The following is an 18,929-nucleotide window of genomic DNA, read 5'->3' as shown; positions in this document are numbered from 1 at the left end:
GTGGCCTGCGGGGCCGGGCCGTCTTAGCCCCGCCCCGGCCCCTCGGAAATGCGGACCGGCTGGCGTCCGCTGAAGAAGCCGCTGCTTTCAAGAGTAGTTCCGCTCTGGAGCGGAAGTGCGCGGGAGTGTCTCGGCCGCTGACCAGCTGGCATCATGGTGCCTCCTTTGCTGGAAGTGGCTCACGCTTTTTGCTGCCCGAACGGGGTTCGAGGAACTTTGAGTTGGAATTGCGGGCATGGAGGACTCCTGGCCTTCGGCACATCCTGCTCCGTGGTTCTCTACGACCCTCAGGTACGAGGGATTAGGCGCGCACACGACGGGCCTAGCTTGCAGGCCGACTACAGTTAAGGGGTCTAGGAGAGCCTCCCGAGGGGCCTGGACTCTGTCCTCTCCTGCGTGGCGCTGCCTCTACCTAGGGTGACCGTGGCCCGTGACCCCCGAACTGAAACCCCAAGGACGGCATCTTTCTCAGAACCCTTAGAAAAATTAAAATTTAGGCGTGGGTTAAAGCCACACGCGGCATCTGAGTTCTTTGTTTCCCCACTATACTTTAAACGAGCTTACGCTGAATTGCAAAGAAATGTTACGGATATTTTAGATACGTGGATGCAGCATTTATTTATTTATTTATTTATTTAGATTTTTCGAGGCAGGGTTCTCTGTAGCTTTGGAGCCTGTCCTGAATTGCAAAGAAATGCTACGGATATTTTAGATATGTGAATGCAACATTTATTTATTTATTTATTTATTTGAGTTTTTCGAGGCAGGGTTTCTCTGTAGCTTTGGAGCAAGTCCTGCAACTAGTTCTTGTACACCAGGCTGGCCTCGAACTCACAGAGATCCTCCTGCCTCTGCCTCCCAAGTGCTGGGATTAAAGGCGTGCGCCACCGCCGCCCGGTTGTGAATGCAGCTTTTAAAGAACTATGGGAAAAATAGCGGATGGGAGTCCTAAGCCCTGGTTATAAGGCAGAACTTAACCCATTTCTTGAAGATCAGCTAATTGTTTATTTTTTTGTCAGTTTTCCTATTCAGCTTCTCAAGTGAGTAATTAATGTATTCTACCGGAGTTATGAAGCCTCGCCACCGTTTACTCTATGGTGGTAAAAGTTAGAGTTGCATGGGTCCTGCGTCACAGTTGAAAGGCTGGAAACCAAAATGCAGTGCAGATGCTTGTCTCTGTTTCCTACAGTGCTGCATTGTTAACATTTGATTTGGAATTTCATCTCCCTCAACTTTTGCAGATACAAGATTCTATATGAAAAAAATTTTAGTTGCCTCCTCTTCCCTTTAGCGTGCTCTTAGCTTTTCTCACCGTTATCCCTTTATCATACATTCTTGATGGGTAAGAAGAAGCATATCAAACCAAAGGTGTACTTTATACACTGCCCATCAGCCAGTGGCGAACTAGGCCAGTAGAAGCCCACCTTTGGGCGAAGGCAGTGGATTTGTTCCCATGTCTTCCATGACTTTTTGTTGCTGTTTGTTTCACTTTGTAGCCTAGGCTGCATTGCCTCTGAAGCCACTTGGTTGAGGTTGCCTTCAAGCTTACCATGCTCTTGCCTTAGCCTCCCAGGCGTTGAGACCACAGACCTGAGCCACCATTTCCACCTCTGTCACATTTTTTTAATGATAACCTGATAGTACCAAGTTTTTTTGTTGTTTTGTTTTTTTGAGATAGGGTTTCTATGTGTAACCCTGGCTATCCTGGAACTAGCTCTGTAGACCAGGCTGGCTTTGAACTCACAAAGATCCACCTGCTTCTGCATCCTGAGTGCTGGGCTTAAAGGTGCATGCCACCACCACCCGGCATGTTAGAAGATTTTTAACATACCATATGTTGAACACCCAAAATACTTTGTCAATACTTTGTCAAATATTTTCTGGTTGGGTACTTAATTTAAGGAATAAGAACACTTGAAATACGGGTCTGAAGAGATGGCTCCTAGTGGGTAAAGTGCTTCCCAAGCCAGCATGAGGACCTAAATTCAGATCCCCCAGCACCCATGTCAAAACCAGGCGTGTCTATGTGCATCTCACTCCAGGGCTCACTCCAGGGCTCACTCCAGAGCTCACTGGCTACCTAGTCTAGCAAAACAGTAATCTCGGGTTCAGAAAAGGTGGAGAATTGATTGAGAAAGACATTCTGATGTCAGCTTATGGCCTTCACACGGACACACACTGCTACAGTACAGTTTTGAGGATGATGTTCTCTTGGCATTTTTTGAGATCCCGGTCTAGGCTTGCTGTAGGCGTTGTGACGCTACAAAGATAATGAGTAATTACTTTTCATTCTAGTGGGAAGACAAGGAACTGCATTTAAGTGCTTTCCAACCTCAGAGAGCTCATTTGTTAAATACATTTGTTTATGCACATTTACCCGTTCCTTTTTCCCAGCCGTGAGAAATTCTGTTTGGCATACAAGCAGGCGTCAAGTCAGTGCTACTGGTAACAAACTTGGAAAGGGCTGTAATGAGACATCCTATGAGGAGATCTTTAGCTGTGTGTGAAGTCATGCTGCCCAGGGGTAGCGGAGGATCTGACTGTAAAACTTGCAGGGATCTGATTTAGAAGAAGGTTTTTAGCAGTTGTGGCCTCATGACCCGTGCCACTGTCACTGGGGCTAAAGAACCTACCATTTGATTAACCATGAATTTATGTACATTAACTACAGATTTTTTTTTTCTTTTTAACCATCAACTTGGGCTGGAGAGATGGTTCAGTGGTTAGGAGCATTGGCTCCTCTTCCAGAGGACCGTGGTTCAGTTCTCAGTACCCACATCGTGTTATGCCCGTGTGGCAAGAACACCACAGAGCCAGTATTCAGTGCAAACACAAAGGGGTTTAATTGATTAGAACCCCAAGCTTAGGCCACTGTCCATCACTCCGGTGCAGCAGGTGGAGGAGAGTGGTCTTGAATATTTACAGGTTAGGGTTTATATAAGGGAAAACCACAAGTGGGTCACAGCCTGGTCAGAGGGTCTTGGGGTAGCTGACATTTAACCTGATTGGTTATGGTGAGGGGAAGTACAGAACTGAAGAGTAAAGCAGTTAAAAATACATGTTCATGGTTGAAGCATGTAGTTAGCCATGTGGTTAGTGTCATCAATCTATCCTTATCAGTTATACCCAGGGTGGAGTTCAACTCCCATTTTCAGGAACTTGGGGTCATGGAGAGGGCATAAGAGGGGTGGTCTTAGTTTAGTTCAAATTTGATCCTCACAGTGGCAGCTCACAGCTGTCTGTAATTCCAGTTCCAGGCGATCCAACACCCAGACACACATACAGACAAAACACCAATGCATATGGGAAAAAAAATTAAACCTTCTCTTAATGCAGCTTAGTAGTATTTTGCCGAGGACTATGACCCTCAAATGGGTAACTCAAGCCACAGTTAGAGGTTGATGGCTTGAAAGGCAACTCTGTTGATGGAATTCTGTTTTTTTTCTTTTTGGTTTTTTGAGGCAGGGTTTCTCAGTGTCAATAGTCCTACTGTCCTGGAACTAGCTCTTATAGACCAGGCTGGCCTTGAACTCACAGAGATCCACCTGCCTCTGCCTCCTGAGTACTGGGATTAAAGGTGTGTGTCACCGCTCTTGAGCTGGAATTCTGTTCTTTTTTATTGCATCAAAATACTGACAGCTGATTTTTACTTATTTATCAATCCCTTTGTGTACTACATTCTAATGTACTAATTGATATTTTTTTCCTCTAAAGAGAAGGGTAGTTGTCAACAATCTGAATGGTCACACCGCCCGAGTCAATTGCCTGGAGTGGATACGTAGACGGGATGGCTGTAAGTAGAAAGCCAAGAAGGCTGATCTCATGCTTTTTGAAAAATTACAGTTAGTAATTTTTTTCATTGTTATCTCTTAATTTATCATTTCCTTGATTGATGTCAGTTTGGGGTGAACATTATAGAAAGTACTCTTAGCAAGCTTATGGAAAAAATGGTAACTGGTCTATCCAGTGACTAGGTAGCTGACTAGTGTTTTTACTTGATAGCAGTTGAAGCATGGATACACCTATGCCCATAACCTTTGGTTGGAAAACCTTTGAGCAGGGCATAGGTGGAGAATGACAGTTGACCCAGTCTGTTTCAGCTGAAGATGGACTGTTGCTTAGTTAAGATCTTGTATGCCTGTTGCACTTGATAGTATAGTCTGGAAAGTAAGGGGTGGTAATGGATCAGAGGACCCTTGGTGATCTCAAGATGTGTGAGGTCCATGATGTTTTCATAATACTAGGAAGTGTATTCATTCACAGCTGTCATGAGTGTGCTTTGTGGTTTTTCTATTAGCCACATGATGTGTGACGCTGTAATAGACTAAATAGAGAAGCAAATATGAAACGTCAGCTGTTTTCTAATACAGTCAGACATTAAAGAACCTTGTAGACATATAAAATTGTGCTTCTGTTCTTTTTAAGTTTTTGTGGTTCTAATATTAGAATTCTTCAGCTTCCATGAAAATTTGCATTAACATATTTTGTATATCATTATAATTAAATTACTATTGCCAGTGTTTGTTGGTGGGGTTGGGTACATACCACAGTGCATGTGTAGAGTTGATTTTTCCACCTACCTTTTTGTGGGTTTGAGAATCAAACTCAGGTCTCTGGGTTTGTACAGCAGGTGCCTAAGATGTAATGAACCATCTTAACTGTGTCTTTGCTTGTTTGTTTTTTTAAGACTAGGTCTCACTGTGTCCTGGCTGGCCTAGAACTCACTATGTAGACCAGACTGGCCTCAAATCCACAGAGGTGCCCCTGCCTCTTCCTCTGGAGTGCTGGGGCTAAAGGCATGTGTTTCCAAGCCCAACATCATTGTAGTTCTTAAATAAACTATTAAAAAAATACTTTTAAAAAATTTTAATACTGATATATATAGCCCACATTAAAAGCTTCTTAGGGGTTCTTCGAAATCTGTTTTTTTGGGTTTTTTTTGAGATAGGGTTTCACTGTAGTTCTAGAGCCTGTCCTGGAACTAGCTCTTGTAGACCAGGCTGGCCTCGAACTCACAGAGATCCACGTGCCTCTGCCACGTGCTGGGATTAAAGGCATGTGCTGTCACTATCGCCCAGCTGGTTCTTCAAATTCTTAAAGAATGTGAAGTGGGACAAAAATTTTGAAAATCACTGGAATGCAGTGAATTATTTCTCTTTATTGTGAGACTCTGACTCCAGAGTTTCTAATGGACCTGTTGATTGCTGTAACTCTCAGTCCAGTGAAATTCTCTTAGTTGTCCTTCTGTGCCGGCTGTGCTGTTGTCTAACTCTGAGTTAAGTTTCTTTTCATTCTGCATTATAATCTAGGTGCAAGTGCAGAATGTTCTTGCGCTAGTGAGACTCTCCTGTGGTTTTGTGTGTAATATTTAAAAAAAAAATAAACTTTGTACACCACTTATCTCAAGTAGTAGATCAGAGTAAGTTGTGTATCAGTAAAAGCCATTATATAATACAAAGACTGGCTCTTCATGTATGTGCAGAAACACAGTTAGTTGTAAATATATTACTTGCCACCCCTTGACATCAGAGACCACAGGAATCACACCATAGGACTTTGTTGTGAAGCATGAATTTTGCTTTATTTAAAAGTAAGGTCACATGAAATGAATTACATGTGTTATCACTGTAATTAGTGCCCCTCTACTAAGGTCTGTCACCGTGTGATTTAGATTCCCTAAGAAGGTGATGAGAAAATAACTAGGGGAAGGAATGAGATGAATGCAAATATTTACCAAAACAACTTTTTCAGCCTCTTCCTCAGAATTGGTGTCTGGAGGATCCGACAGTCGAGTGATTCACTGGGAATTAGAGAATAATAAGGTCAGTAGCTGTTTCTAACTCTAAGAAATGACTATATTTACTTTTCAAGTTTTAGCTCTTCTTTTTGTTTTCTGATTTATGAGTGCCCTCGTTTTTTTCTCATCTATGAACTTACTTTATTTGTTTATCTGTAACCTAAATACTTTATTGTTTTGTAAAATCTGAAGAAGAAACCCCAGCACTGAGAAAGTGGACACAAAGTCCCCAGCCAAGCAGGTGTTTGCATTTTATACCTACTGGGAAAGAAAAAATATATTTTCTGCCATTGAGTGTCACTGGATGTATCAAACATAATCTAGGTCAAGCCCCATGTCCAGAAGTAGCTGGCCAACACAAAACTGGTTCCATGTTTTTATATTTTTGTTTTGTTGTTGTTGGGTTGTGTTTTTTTTTTTTCTTCATTTTGGCTTTAGTTAGTTAGTTAGTTAGTTTTTACATACTAATCCTAGTTCCCCCTCTCTCCTCTCCTTTCACTTTCCCCTTCCCCCCACCCCACCTCCCATTTGCTCCTCAGAGAGGTTAAGGCCTCTCCTGGGAATTTAACTAAGTCTGTTCCATCACCTCATTGAGACAGAACCGAGCCCCCACCCCCCAGGCTGAGCAAGGTATCTCCATAGAGAATGGGTTCCACAAAGTTGGTTCAGGCATTAGCATTAGATCCTGGTTCCACTGCCAGTGGCCCCATGTACTGTCCAAATCACCCTATTGTCCTGTATTCAGGGGTCCTAGTTTGGACCTATGCAGGTTCCCCAGTTGTCAGTCTGAAGTTAGTGATCCTCTGCTATGATCTTCAGCTAGTTCGGGTCAGCTGATGCTGTGGGTTTCCACATCATATCATGGTCTTGACTCCTTTCTTTGTTCATATTATCACTCGTCCCTTTCTTCACCTGGAGCCTGGCCCAGATGTTAGTTGTGGATCTCTCCATCTGCTTTCATCTGTTTCTGGAAGAGAATTCTAGCTTTTTTGGGGTTGTGGACTGTAGGCTGGTTATTCTTTACTTTATGTCTGGTATCCACTTATGAGTGAATGAATATGTGCTATATTTGTCTCCGGTTCCATCCATTTGCCTGCAAATTTAAAGATGTCTTTTTTTTTTTTTAAACTGCTGAGTAGTACTCCATTGTGTAAATGTACCATGTTTTCTTTATCCGTTTCCGTTGAGGGGCATCTAGGTTGTTTCCAGGTTCTGGCTATTACGAATAATGCTGCTATGTACATAGTTGAGCAAATGTTCTTGGGGTGTGATTGTGCTCCTTTTGGGTGTAAACCCAAAAGTTATGGTATTGCTGGGTCTTAAGGTAGGTTGATTTCTAATTTTCTGAGAAATCGCCATACTGATTTCCACAATGGCCGTACAGTTGTACTTCCCACCAGCAATGGAGGAGTGTTCCCCTTACCCGATATCCTCTCCAGCATAAACTGTCATTGTTGTTTTGTTTTTTATCTTAACCATTCTGATTGGTGTAAGATGGTATCTCAAGAGTTGTTTTGATTTGCATTTCCCTGATTACTAAATGTCTTTTGGCCATTTGAGAGTCTTCTGTTGAGTATTCTCTGTTTAGATCTGTTCTCAATTTTAGAATTTGATTACTTGATAGTTTGATGTCTAGTTTCTTGTGTTCTTTGTATATTTTGGAGATCAGCCCTCTGTCAGATGTGGGGTTCTGAAGGCAGCTGTTTTGTCTTGTTGACTGTGTTCTTTACAAAAACTTGTTAGTTTCAGGAGGTCCCATTTATTAATTGTTGCTCTCAGTGTCTTTGCCAGTTGGGTTATATTTAGGAAATGGTCTCCTGTGAGAGTGCATTCAAGTGTACATCCCACTTTCTTTTCTATGAGGTTTAGTGTGGATAGATTTATGTTGAGGTCTTTGATCCATTTGGACTTGAGTTTTATGTATGGTGATAGATATGGATCTATTTGCATTCTTCTGCATGTCAACTTCCAGTTACACCAACACCATTTGTTGAAGATGCTTTCTCTTTTCCATTTTATATTTTTAGCTTCTTTGTCAAAAATCAGGTGTTCATAGGTGTGTGGATTAATGTCAGGATCTTCGATTTGATTTCTTTGGTCCTCCTGTCTGTTTTTATGCCATTACCAATCTGTTTTCATCACTGTAGCTCAGTAATAGAGCTTGATGACAGGGATGGTGATGCCTCTAGAAGTTCCTTTATTGTACAGGGTTGCTCTGGCTATCCTGGGCTTTTTGTTTCTCCATATGAAATTTAGTATTGTTCTTTTAAGGTCTGTGAAGAATTGTGCTGGGGTTTTGATGGGGATTGCATTGAGTCTGTAGATTGCCATTTTTACTGTTTTAATACTGCCTATCCATCAGCATGGGAGATAATCTTCAATTTCGTTCTGCAAAGACTTAAAGTTCTTGTCATACAGGTCTTTCACTTGTTTGGTTATAGTTACCCCAAGATATTTTATGTTGTTTGTGTCTATTGTGAAGGGTGAGGTTTCTCTGGTTTCTTTCTCAGCTTGCTTATCATCTGTATATAGAAGTGCTACCCATTTTTTTGAGTTAAACTTGTATCCTGCCACATTACTGAAGATATTTATCAGCTTTTGGAGTTCCCTAGTAGAATTTTTGGGGTCACTTATGTTTACTATCATATTATCAGCAAATAGGGAAAGTTTGATTTCTTCCTTTCTAGTTTGTATCCCCTTGATCTACTTTTGTTGTCTTAATTGCTCTAGCAAAGACTTTGAGTGCTATACTAATAGAATAGATATGGAGAGAATGGACAGCCTTCTTGTTTCTGATTATAGGGGGATCGCTTTGAATTTCTCTTCATTTAGTTTGATGATGGTTGTTGGCTTGCTGTATTATTATTATTATTTTTATTATGTTTAGGAATGTTCCTTGTATCCTTGATCTCTCCAAGACCTTTATCATGAAGGGGTGTTATATTTTGTCGAAGACTTTCTGCATCTAATGAGATGATCATGGTTTTTTTTTTTTCCCAGCTTGTTTATATGGTGGATTATGTTGATGGATTTTTGTATGTTGAACCATTCCTGCATCTCTGGGATGAAGCCTACTTGATCGTGGGGGATGACATTTCTGATGTGTTCTTGGATTCAGTTTGCCAGTATTTTATTGAGTATTTTTGCATCAATGTTCCTGAGGGAGATTGGTTTGTAATTCTCTTTCTTAGTTGCATATTTGTGTGATTTGGGTATTGGGGTAATTGTAGCCTTATAAAAAGGGTTTGACAGTGTTCCTTCTTCTGTTGTTTGGTACAATTTGAAGAGTATTGGTATTAGCTCTTTGAAATTCTGGTACAATTCTGCACTGAAGCTATCTGGTCCTGGGCTTATTTTCGTTGGGAGATTTTTGATGACTTTCTAATTCCTTATGGGTTATAGATCTATTTAATTTGTTTATCTTTTAATTGATTTAATTTTGGTATGTGGTACTTATCCAGAAAGTTGTCCATTTCATTAAATTTTTCAATTTTGTAGAGTACAGGTTTTTGAAGTATGACCTTATGATTCTCTGAATTTCCTCAGTGTCTGTTGTTACGTTCCCCTTTTCATTCCTTATTTTGTTAATTTGAATATTTTCCCTCTGCCTTTCGGTCAGTTTGGATAAAGGTTTGTCAATCTTGTTGATTTTTCTCAAAGACCTAACCCCTTATTTTACTGATTATTTGTATTGTTTTCTTTGTTTCTGTTTTATTGATTCCATCCCTCAATTTATTATTTCATGCTGTCTACTCCTTCTGGGTGAGTTTGCTTCTTTTTGTTCTAGATCTTTCAGGTGTTCTGTTAATTCACTAGCGTGGGGTTTTTCCAGCTTCTTTATGTAGGCATCTAGTGCTGTGAACTTTCCTCTTAGGACTGCTGTCATTGTGTCCCATAAGTTTGGGTATGTTGTGTGGTCATTTTCATCGAATTTTAGGGAGTCCTTATTGTCTTTATTTCTTCCTTCACCCATTGGTGATTCAGTTGGGCATTGTTCAATTTCCATTGTGTTTGTGAACTTTCTGAAATTAGTGTTGTTGAATTCTACCTGTAAGCCATGGTGATCCAGTAAGATACAGGTAGTTACTCCCATTTCTTTTGTATCTACTGAGGTTTGCTTTTTTACCAAGTATGTGATCAATTTTTGAGAAGGTTCTATGAGGTGCTGAGAAGATGGTATATTCTTTCATGTTTCAGTGGAATGTTCTATAGATGTCAGTTAAGTCTATATGAGTCATAACATCTGTTAGTTCCCTTATTTCTCTGTTAAGTTTCTGTCTGGCAGACCGGTCCAATGGTGAGAGTGGGGTGTTGAAGTCTCCCATTATTAGTGTGGGGGGCTTAATGTGAGATTTAAGCTTTAGTAATGTTTCTTTTACAAATGTGGGTTCCCTTGTATTTGGGGCATAGATGTTCAGAATTGAGATTTCCTCTTGATGGATTTTTCTTCCTGTGACTAATATGAAATGTCCTTCTTTGTCTTTTTTGATCAATTTTAGTTTGATGTCTATTTTGTTAGATATTAGGATAGCTACACCCGCTTCTGTTTTAGATCCACTTGATTGGGAAATTTTTTCCCAACCCTTTATTCTGAGGTAATGCCTTTGAGGTCAAGGTGTGTTTCTTGTATACAGCAGAGAATGGATTCTATTTTAGTATCCAATTTGTTAACCTGTGTCATTTTATAGACGAATTGAGTCCATTGATACTAATGAACACTAATGACCAGTGATTGCAAGTTCCTGTTATTTTTGTTTTTGTTGTTGGTGGTGGTATTGCGTTTGTTTCCCTTTTGGGGATTTGCTGCTGCGAGACTGTCTATTGCCTGTGTTTTAGTACATGTAACTTGGATTGGAGTTTTCCTTCTAGTACTTTCTTTTTTTTTTTTTTTTTTGGTTTTGGAGCCTGTCCTGGAACTAGCTCTTGTAGACCAGGCTGGTCTCGAACTCACAGAGATCTGCCTGCCTCTGCCTCCCGAGTGCTGGGATTAAAGGCGTGCGCACCACCGCCCAGCCCTTCTAGTACTTTCTGTAGGGCTGGATAGATATTGTTTAAATCTGGTTTTGTCACAGAATATCTTGTTTTCTCCATATATGGTAATTGAAAGTTTTGCTGTGGGTATTGTAGTCTGGGCTGGCATCTGTGGTCTCTTAGTGTCTGTAGGCCTGTTCAGGACCTTCTGACTTTCATTGTTTCCATTGAGAAGTTGGGTGTAATTCTGATAGGTCTGCCTTTATATGTTATTTCGCCTTTTTCCTTTGTAGCACTTAATATTTTTTCTTTATTCTGTATGTTTTGATTATTATGTGGTGAGGGGACTTTTTGTCCAGTCTATTTGGCGTTCTGTAAGCTTCTTGTATTTTCATAGGCATGTACTTCTTTAAGTTGGGAAAGTTTTCTTCTATGATTTTGTTGAATATATTTTCTGTGCCTTTGAGTTGGATTTCTTCTTCTTCTAACCCTGTTATTCTTTTTGGTTTTTTGAGACAGGGTTTCTCTGTGTAGCTTTGGAGCCTGTCCTGGAACTTGCTCTGTATTTTTTGTTTGTTTTTGTTTTTCGAGACAGGGTTTCTTTTCTTTTCTTTTTTTTTTTTTTTTTTTGGCTTTTTGAGACAGGGTTTCTTCTGTAGCTTTTGGAGACTGTCCCGGAACTAGCTCTTGTATCCCAGGCTGGTCTCGAACTCACAGAGATCCGCCTGCCTCTGCCTCCCGAGTGCTGGGATTAAAGGTGTGCGCCACCACCGCCCGGCTTCCAGAACTTGCTCTGTAGAAGGCTGGCATCAAACTCACAGAGATACACCTGTCTCTGTCTCTCAAGTGCTGGGATTAAAGGCGCGGGCCACCACTTCTCAGCTATCCCTATTATTCTTAGGTTTGGTCTTTTCATAGAGTCCCATATTTCTTGGGTATTTTGTGTTAAGCTTTTGTTGTATTTAACATTTTCTTTGACCCGTGAATATATTTCCTCTATTGTATCTTCAGCAGTGCCTTAGATCCTCTCTTCCATCTCTTGTATTCTGTTGTTTATGTTTACATTTGTGGTTCCTGATGATTTACCCAAATTTCCTTTCCAGAATTTTCTCAGTTTCAGTTTGTGTTTTCTTTATTGTCTCTATTTCAGTTTTCAAGTCTTGAGTTATTTTTATTCATTTAACTGCTTTTTCTTGGTTTTCTCTAAGGGATTTGTTGATTACTTCCAATTTTTTGTTTGTCTTTTCCTCCACTTTTTTAAGGGAATTTTTTGTTTCCTCTTTAACCACCTCAATCATTTTCATAAAGTTGGTTTTAAGGTCATTTTCTTCTTCATCTGTGTTGGGGTGTTCAGATCTTGCTGTTGTAGAGCCACTAGTTTCTGGTGGTATCGTATTGCTCTTTATGTTGTTGAGTGTATTCTTACCTTGTTATCTACCACCAATTCCTCCAGTCAGTATTGGTGGAGCCTGTACTTCACGGGGTCCCTCTTCCTCTAATTGGTATAGTTGGGGGTTTGTGACTCCATTGGGCGCTCCTTCAGGTGCAGGCAGAGCAGAGCCTCCAGTGATCTCTCCTCTAGGTTCGTGTGGACCCAAGGCCCACTCCTTGAGGTCGAGGCCATGCACATGTCACATGTCTGGTCTGGTTGCTTGCTTCTCCCAGGCAGGTCGGTTGCTTGGGCTTCTGCATGATTCCATGTGGATTAGTCACTCGGGCTTCCTCTCATTTTTTTTTCTTTTTTTTTTTTTTTTTACAGTTTTGAGTTTTTTTTGTTTGTTTTGCTTTACAGTTTTGGTTTGCACAAATGAGAACATGAAGTTGGATGGGTAGGGGGAAAGAATCTTGAGGAGTTGGATGGGGAGAGAGAGAGAATATGAAGAAAAAAGAAAATAACTGGGCATAATCGAATTGTTATACAGGAAAGTAAATGGTCGCATATGCTACAAACTCAATATTTGAAGTAAATTGGATCTACTGTAAGATAAATTTCCAAAAGAACATTAGGAAAAAACTATCTGAAGCCCAAATACTTTATCTTTTTTTTAGGTCAACTATATAGCTCTTTTAACTAGTGTTTATTGCTGTGAAGAGACACCATGACCACAGCAACTCTTATAAAGGAAAGCATTTAATTGGAGCTTCTTACAGTTTCAGAGGTTTGTCCACTATCTTCATGGCAGGGAGTGTGGTGGTACACAGACTGACGTGGTGCTGGAGAAGGAGCAGTAAGAGAGAAACACTGGGCCTAATTTGAGCAAAGCCCACCCTTACTGACACTTCCTCCAACAAAGCCACATCCTTTAATCTGTGTCAAGTAGTGCCACTTCTTAATGACCAAACTTTGGGGGCCATTCCTGTTCAAACCATCACAGTAGCCAAGGTTATATATATGCTTTTTTAATAAAAAGATATTTCTGAGACATGGGCTGCAGAGATGCAGTGGGTAAAATGCTTGCTACACAGGCTGGAGGACCTGAGTTTCAGTCTCAAGAACCCACATAGTGGCTGGGCGTGGTAGCATTCACCTGGAATCACAAAGCTTCTATTGTGGAGTGAAGATGGAAACAGGAGAGCGCCCAGAAGCTCTGGGACAGCTAGCCTGTGCTCTATCATGGCAGACAACTAAGGGATACCCAGGCTCAAATCAGGTGGAAGATGAGGACTAAGTTTGTCCTTCAGCCCCACATGCTGCCATACATTTACACAAACATACATAAATGCATATGCATACACATTACCTGAGACAGTGTCACTGTATGTCCTAATCTGGCTTAAAGGCATGATCCCCTGGAAGGCTGGAATTACAGGTGTCATACTGAGTTGAGATTGTTTATCTTCGGCATGTCAGGGCCCTGTATCCTTATTCTAATTTCTGTCTCCATGTTCTTGTGCTGTCACTTGTCTTTGTGAATCTCTCATTCAGACTGATCTTATGTGAGCTGTTCTGTTTTGGATAATGACAGACATTTTGGTTTATTAAATGGGCAGCTACTGCCAGGTGAATATAGATCTCAAATTGTAAGCAGTATTCCCCACAGTGTGTGATGTTCATGGGCCTCTTGAATGGACAGTTGAGTTGTTCCTAGTTTTGGGCAAAGATTAAGAAAAGTAAAGCAAGTTATTGTGCTGGTTTTGAACATTACCCTACAGAAGTAGATAAGTCAGGACCCTCTTGGTCATGAGTCAAGGACATTATCTTGAAAGCTTAGTGAGCTTGAATAATGAAAAGTCAAAGTGCTCCATACCCAGGTGTGTGAACTTACTGTACCTCCACAGCAAACAGATGGCCTTTGAGTTGTAAGGTGGAGGGTGATTGTCTTGGGAAAAATTTAAAGGGTGAGGATTCAAAGTAAGAAAAATAGTACACAAATGAGCCTGCCATTCCCATTTAAAATCTTAGCATCCCGTTGAATTCAGAGGAGACAGTTTAGGAAATGTTACTAGATAGTATATATGTACAAAAATAGTGGAGAATAAGGGAAGATCGTATTTGAGTACTAGCTTTAGGAGTTCATTCTTAGGCTGATCTTATGGTGTAGGCCTGTACTGTCAGCACTCAACAGGCTGAGGCAGAAGTATGAATTTAAGGTCAGTATAGGCTATACAGCAAAACACTATCTCAAAGTTTTTGTTGTTGTGTTTGGGCTGGGATACAGATCCGTAGCAGAGCACCTGCCTAGTGTGGATGAGGTCCTTAGCTTTCAGGGGAGGGGTTCTTATTCAGCAAACATTTGAAAGTCAGTTTGCTAAGGAAAGCAGTATGTCAAGAGTAATGTGATAGCACTGCTAACTCAGCATAGGGAAAACAGGAAGAAAAGGAGAGTGTGTGTAAGAAAATGCTTTTGGCATTGATAGGTTAGTTAAAATAGATTGGGGATACAATGGAGAGGGAAAGAGTAAATGAAAATTGGATTCTTTCTTAGGGCCCTGGGAAAAAGGTGCTTCTGCAGAAAAAAGAAATGGGTAAGATATGGAACCATGTCATGTGAGCTACTGGCTGCTACAGGAATTAGAGGGCCATGTGGAGAAGGGATTTTGGAACCACCTGCATTTGAATGAACAGAATGACACCCCTACTGGGCCCAGTCTTAGCAGAAGATTCCAGGGAGGCTAAATGAGCTCAGGATGTGTGACTTGGTGGAGCATAAACATCAGTCAACAATTGGCGACCACGTGGACAGCTGCATCCACATAAAGCCTGAGAGCTTGGGAAGTAATTCTAGACAGAAAAGAATAGAGTTAAACACGGCTTATTGATAGCAGCATTTTCTCAGGTGGGCTCTGTTTGCTAGAGGCAAGTGTGTCTCATTTAAGAGAAGCTTCCTGACTCAACTTTAGCTGCAAAAACTTCACAGCCCTTTTAAGAGTTTCTGCCACAAAACACTTAAATGATATTTTTGAATAGCCTACAGCATTCTTCTTGGTGGTGGCATGGACCTTGAAACGCCATAGAAGTGTGGAAATAAACATGGTGCCTTTGCCATAAAGCTAGACTCTCAGAAAGCTAAAAAATGGGTTGGATCCAGCCGTCAAAGTCATGACTTTAATCCTAGCCATATTGCTTAGCAAATTAAAGACTAATGCGGTCAGAAAAAGAGAGATGTATAGTAAAGATAATTCAGATGAAGAAAACCTCTAAGTGATTTACAGTGTGTTTAAAAATATGTGTAAGTTTGGGAGAGAAAAGAAAAAGGATAAAGTCCTTAAAAAAGAAAAAAACGAGAGTGGTTGGGTGTAGTGGCGCATACCTTTAATCCCAACAGTTGGGAGGCAGAGGGCTACAAAGGGAGTTCCAGGACAGGCTCCAAAGCTACAGAGAAACCCTGTCTCGAAACAACAACAACAAAGAAAAAATTTCTTTAGGACCCCATAAGATTATCAACATCCCCAATCAGCAGGAAGTAGCCTAGAAAACTACGCCCACATTCCCAAAAAATAGATTATGAATGTTTGCCTTTGTTTAGAATGTTGGTTACAAGCTGTTACTGATAATGATCAGGAAGAATGCTAAATAAGGGAGATTTGATTTAGAGTTCTTGTTTTGAAAACAAAAGGGGGGGGCAAGTGCTGTGGGACAATGTTCTGTACCCTGTCAATTGTATTTTAATAAAATGCTGATTGGCCAGTAGCCAGACAGGAAGTATAGGTGGGGCAAGGAGAACAGGGGAATTCTGGGAAGAGTAAAGTTTCAGACTGCAGTCATCATCTAGACACAGAGGAAGCAACCTGTGACTTCCTCACCAAAAAAGGTACCAAGCCACATAGCTAACACAGACTAGAATTATGGGTTCAGATGTAAGATATAAGAGTTAGTAAGAAGCGGGGCGGTGGTGGTGCACGCCTTTAATCCCAGCACTCGGGAGGCAGAGGCAGGCGGATCTCTGTGAGTTCGAGGCCAGCCTGGTATACAAGAGCTAGTTCCAGAACATGAACCAAAAAGCTATGGAGAAACCCTGTCTCAAAAATCAAAAAAAAAAAAAAAAAAAAAAAAAGAGTTAATAAGAAGCCTGAGCTAATAAGCCAATCAGTTTATAGTTAATGTAGACTTCTGTGTTTTTTGGGGACTGAATGACTGTGGGACCAGGCGGGACAGAAAGCTCAGTCAGCAAGCTCTAATTTTTGAGACCTGAAGTGAGAGACTTGCCAGATTCTTCCTCAGTGCCTCCCTAAGTTCTTAGTGGCAGGACAGTCAAACTGAGGGGAGAATGAGGCCAGTCTGAGGCGGGGTATGAAAGAAGGATGAAAGGAATGGGGATTCAGGAGAAAAGGCTGAGCATCTTAGGGATTGGGTACCCATCTTGTGTTTCTGTGTGCAGTGCACCTGGACTGCTGACCAAAGAAAGAGCCTCTAACATGGCGTAGCTGAGAATGCCCTCTTGTCTCCGCCTCCCAAGTGCTGGGATTACAAATATACAGCCATCATGTTCTATCTACAGCCTCACCTTCCTTCTTCGAGACAGTTTCTTTTTTTTTTCTTTTTTTTTTTTATAATTCCATGAGTTGGAGACAGTTTCATTGATAGTCCAGGCTGTTCTCACACTCACAGTGATCCTCTGGATCAGCTCCTGCATTCCAGGATTACAGGCATGAGCTGCCATGCCCAGCTGTATAATTCTTCTGTTCTTGTAACACGTGTGTCATTCTTCCTGATTCAGGTTTTAAAAGCATTCCGTCTCCAAGGCCATGAAGGACCTGTTTATTCCGTGCACGCTGTTTACGTGAGTGAGCCACCTGATGTGGTGCATTCTCTGATAGCTTCTGCAGCTGCAGATTCCACAGTTCGACTGTGGTCTAAAAAGGGCTCAGAAGGTACGTTTGGAGGCTTTGTAATCTAGGTAAAAGAAGTAGAAGCTGTGAAAGACTAACAGCTTACAAGAGCACTTGTAAGTGCCAACATTTCAAGCAACTTTGAAGTGTTACTCTAATATGAATGTTTCTTTTCTGATTTTTCAAAAATATCCCTTAACAAAACTATTTGCCTAAGTAAATTCCAACTAAGCCTTTTTAAATGAGCTATTTTTTTTTCTCTGATCTTGTTGAAATTCAACATTTAATTAGTCAAAGGCACCGAGACCTGGGGTTGACTTCTCCATCTCTTTGCTGACACCCTAGACTAGTGATGCCATGCAGCTTCTTTAGGTCGATAAGCTCAGGGGTGATTGTTCATGGTGAGTTTTTGTTTTTTAGTAAAATACCTTCAGACCTTGACCTTCGGGGATTCAACTATTCTGACTGTCTCCCTTTCTCTTTTGCCTGGAACTACTGGTGAGTGTCCTCCCATTTATTAAAAGAACAGCATAAGAAATGTTTGGGACCTTGATTTTGCATCTGTTACATTTGTCTCTCTTGTATTGGTGATCCAGCGGATGACCTCACACATGCTCAACATCCCTCGACCACCGAACTGTACTCACAAGCCCTGTATCTAAATGCTCTTACGAAATAAGCAAATTGGGCATTGAGATAAAGGGAGATAAAGGCAGAAGGATCAGGAGTTCAAGGCTAGCCTGGACTACTTGAGACTCTGTTTCAGAAACAGAACTACAGCAGATAAACTGAGGTGTTGGTAATGTAACATTTATTACAGTATTCAAAAACAAAGTCTAGGGGCTGGAGAGATGGCTCAGCGGTTAAGAGCACTGCCTGCTCTTCCAAGGGTCCTGAGTTCAATTCCCAGCAACCACATGGTGGCTCACAACCATCTGTAATGAGGTCTGGTGCCCTCTTCTGGCCTGCAGGCATACACACAAACTGAATATTGTATATATAATAAGTAAATAAATATTAAAAAAAAAACAAAGTCTAGCTCATAAAATTAGGGCAACTATTAGAAATTTTGGTAGCTGAGATTTTATTGATGTAATACATTGCAAAATTGCTATTGCTGCTCATTGAATTTTTCATGGATGTATATAAATACAATTTGGAGAAAGTAGTTCTTTGATTGGGCTAAGTTGAAAGGTACTTAACTGTGTGAGCTTCTCAAGATGAGAACTCTTCATGTCCTGCATGGTGAGTTTAGTTTGGCTTCCCGTTTTCTTTAGCCACAGAAATGACAGTTGATGGGTCAGTGATTCTCTTTACCTCCTCCTTTACCTGGGGGACAGGCCCTGCTGCTAGAGGCATAGCCAGGAAACTCTAGCCTCTCCTGCTCTCTGTCCTCTATGGCAAGAGCTGGAGCTCTGGTTCCATGTTATGCAAAGGGGGCTGGGAAGTGAGGTTAGTTTTGCAACACATACCTTTCAGTTATCTCAAAGTTCCTATATTTGATTATGTGCTCTTTTATTTTAACATTTAATTCATTCTTAAGCCAAATGTAAAATCCTTGAAGTCAGAAAACACATGTAAAGATACTTAGGTAGCAGCTGATGCTGGGCTTAGAGGGTCTTCAGTATTCAGCTAGGCTAACGGTTTTTTCCCCTTGGTCCACTGGCTAGTATTGCAGAAATGCACCTTACTTGTTTTTTCTTGAAATTTATTTTGGTTAGGGGACAACTTTTGGGAGTGCTTTTGTCTGTGCACTCTGAGGCAAGGGCTCTCTTGTTTATATACTTCATGTATTCTAGGGTAGGTGGCCTGCAACTTTCTGCTAGTTCTTCTGTCTGCCTCTCATCTTGCCGAGGAAGTGCTGGGATTACAGATGCACAACACCACATCT

General features: G+C 41.0%; 1 protein-coding gene across 2 annotated transcripts in view; it reads left to right on the top strand.

The window, feature by feature from the left end:
* The first annotated feature begins 116 nt into the window (after window positions 1-116).
* LOC121453400 (elongator complex protein 2-like) overlaps window positions 117-18,929 on the top strand; it is a 42,194-nt gene continuing 23,381 nt past the window's right edge. For both annotated transcript variants that reach the window (XM_041660148.1, XM_041660147.1), the window contains exons 1-5: window positions 117-291; window positions 3,715-3,793; window positions 5,752-5,822; window positions 16,927-17,080; window positions 17,459-17,536. In XM_041660148.1, the coding sequence (XP_041516082.1) occupies window positions 154-291; window positions 3,715-3,793; window positions 5,752-5,822; window positions 16,927-17,080; window positions 17,459-17,536 (520 nt within the window). In that variant the 5' untranslated portion in view covers window positions 117-153. The remainder of the gene's footprint in view (window positions 292-3,714; window positions 3,794-5,751; window positions 5,823-16,926; window positions 17,081-17,458; window positions 17,537-18,929) is intronic.

This window comes from Microtus oregoni, unplaced genomic scaffold (assembly GCF_018167655.1).
Source record: "Microtus oregoni isolate MIOR12 unplaced genomic scaffold, Mior012 000011F_ref0000422, whole genome shotgun sequence".
Taxonomy (NCBI): Eukaryota; Metazoa; Chordata; class Mammalia; order Rodentia; family Cricetidae; genus Microtus; species Microtus oregoni.
The sequence above is the reverse complement of the archived record's forward strand: the minus strand, read 5'-3'. Positions and strand labels throughout refer to the sequence as shown.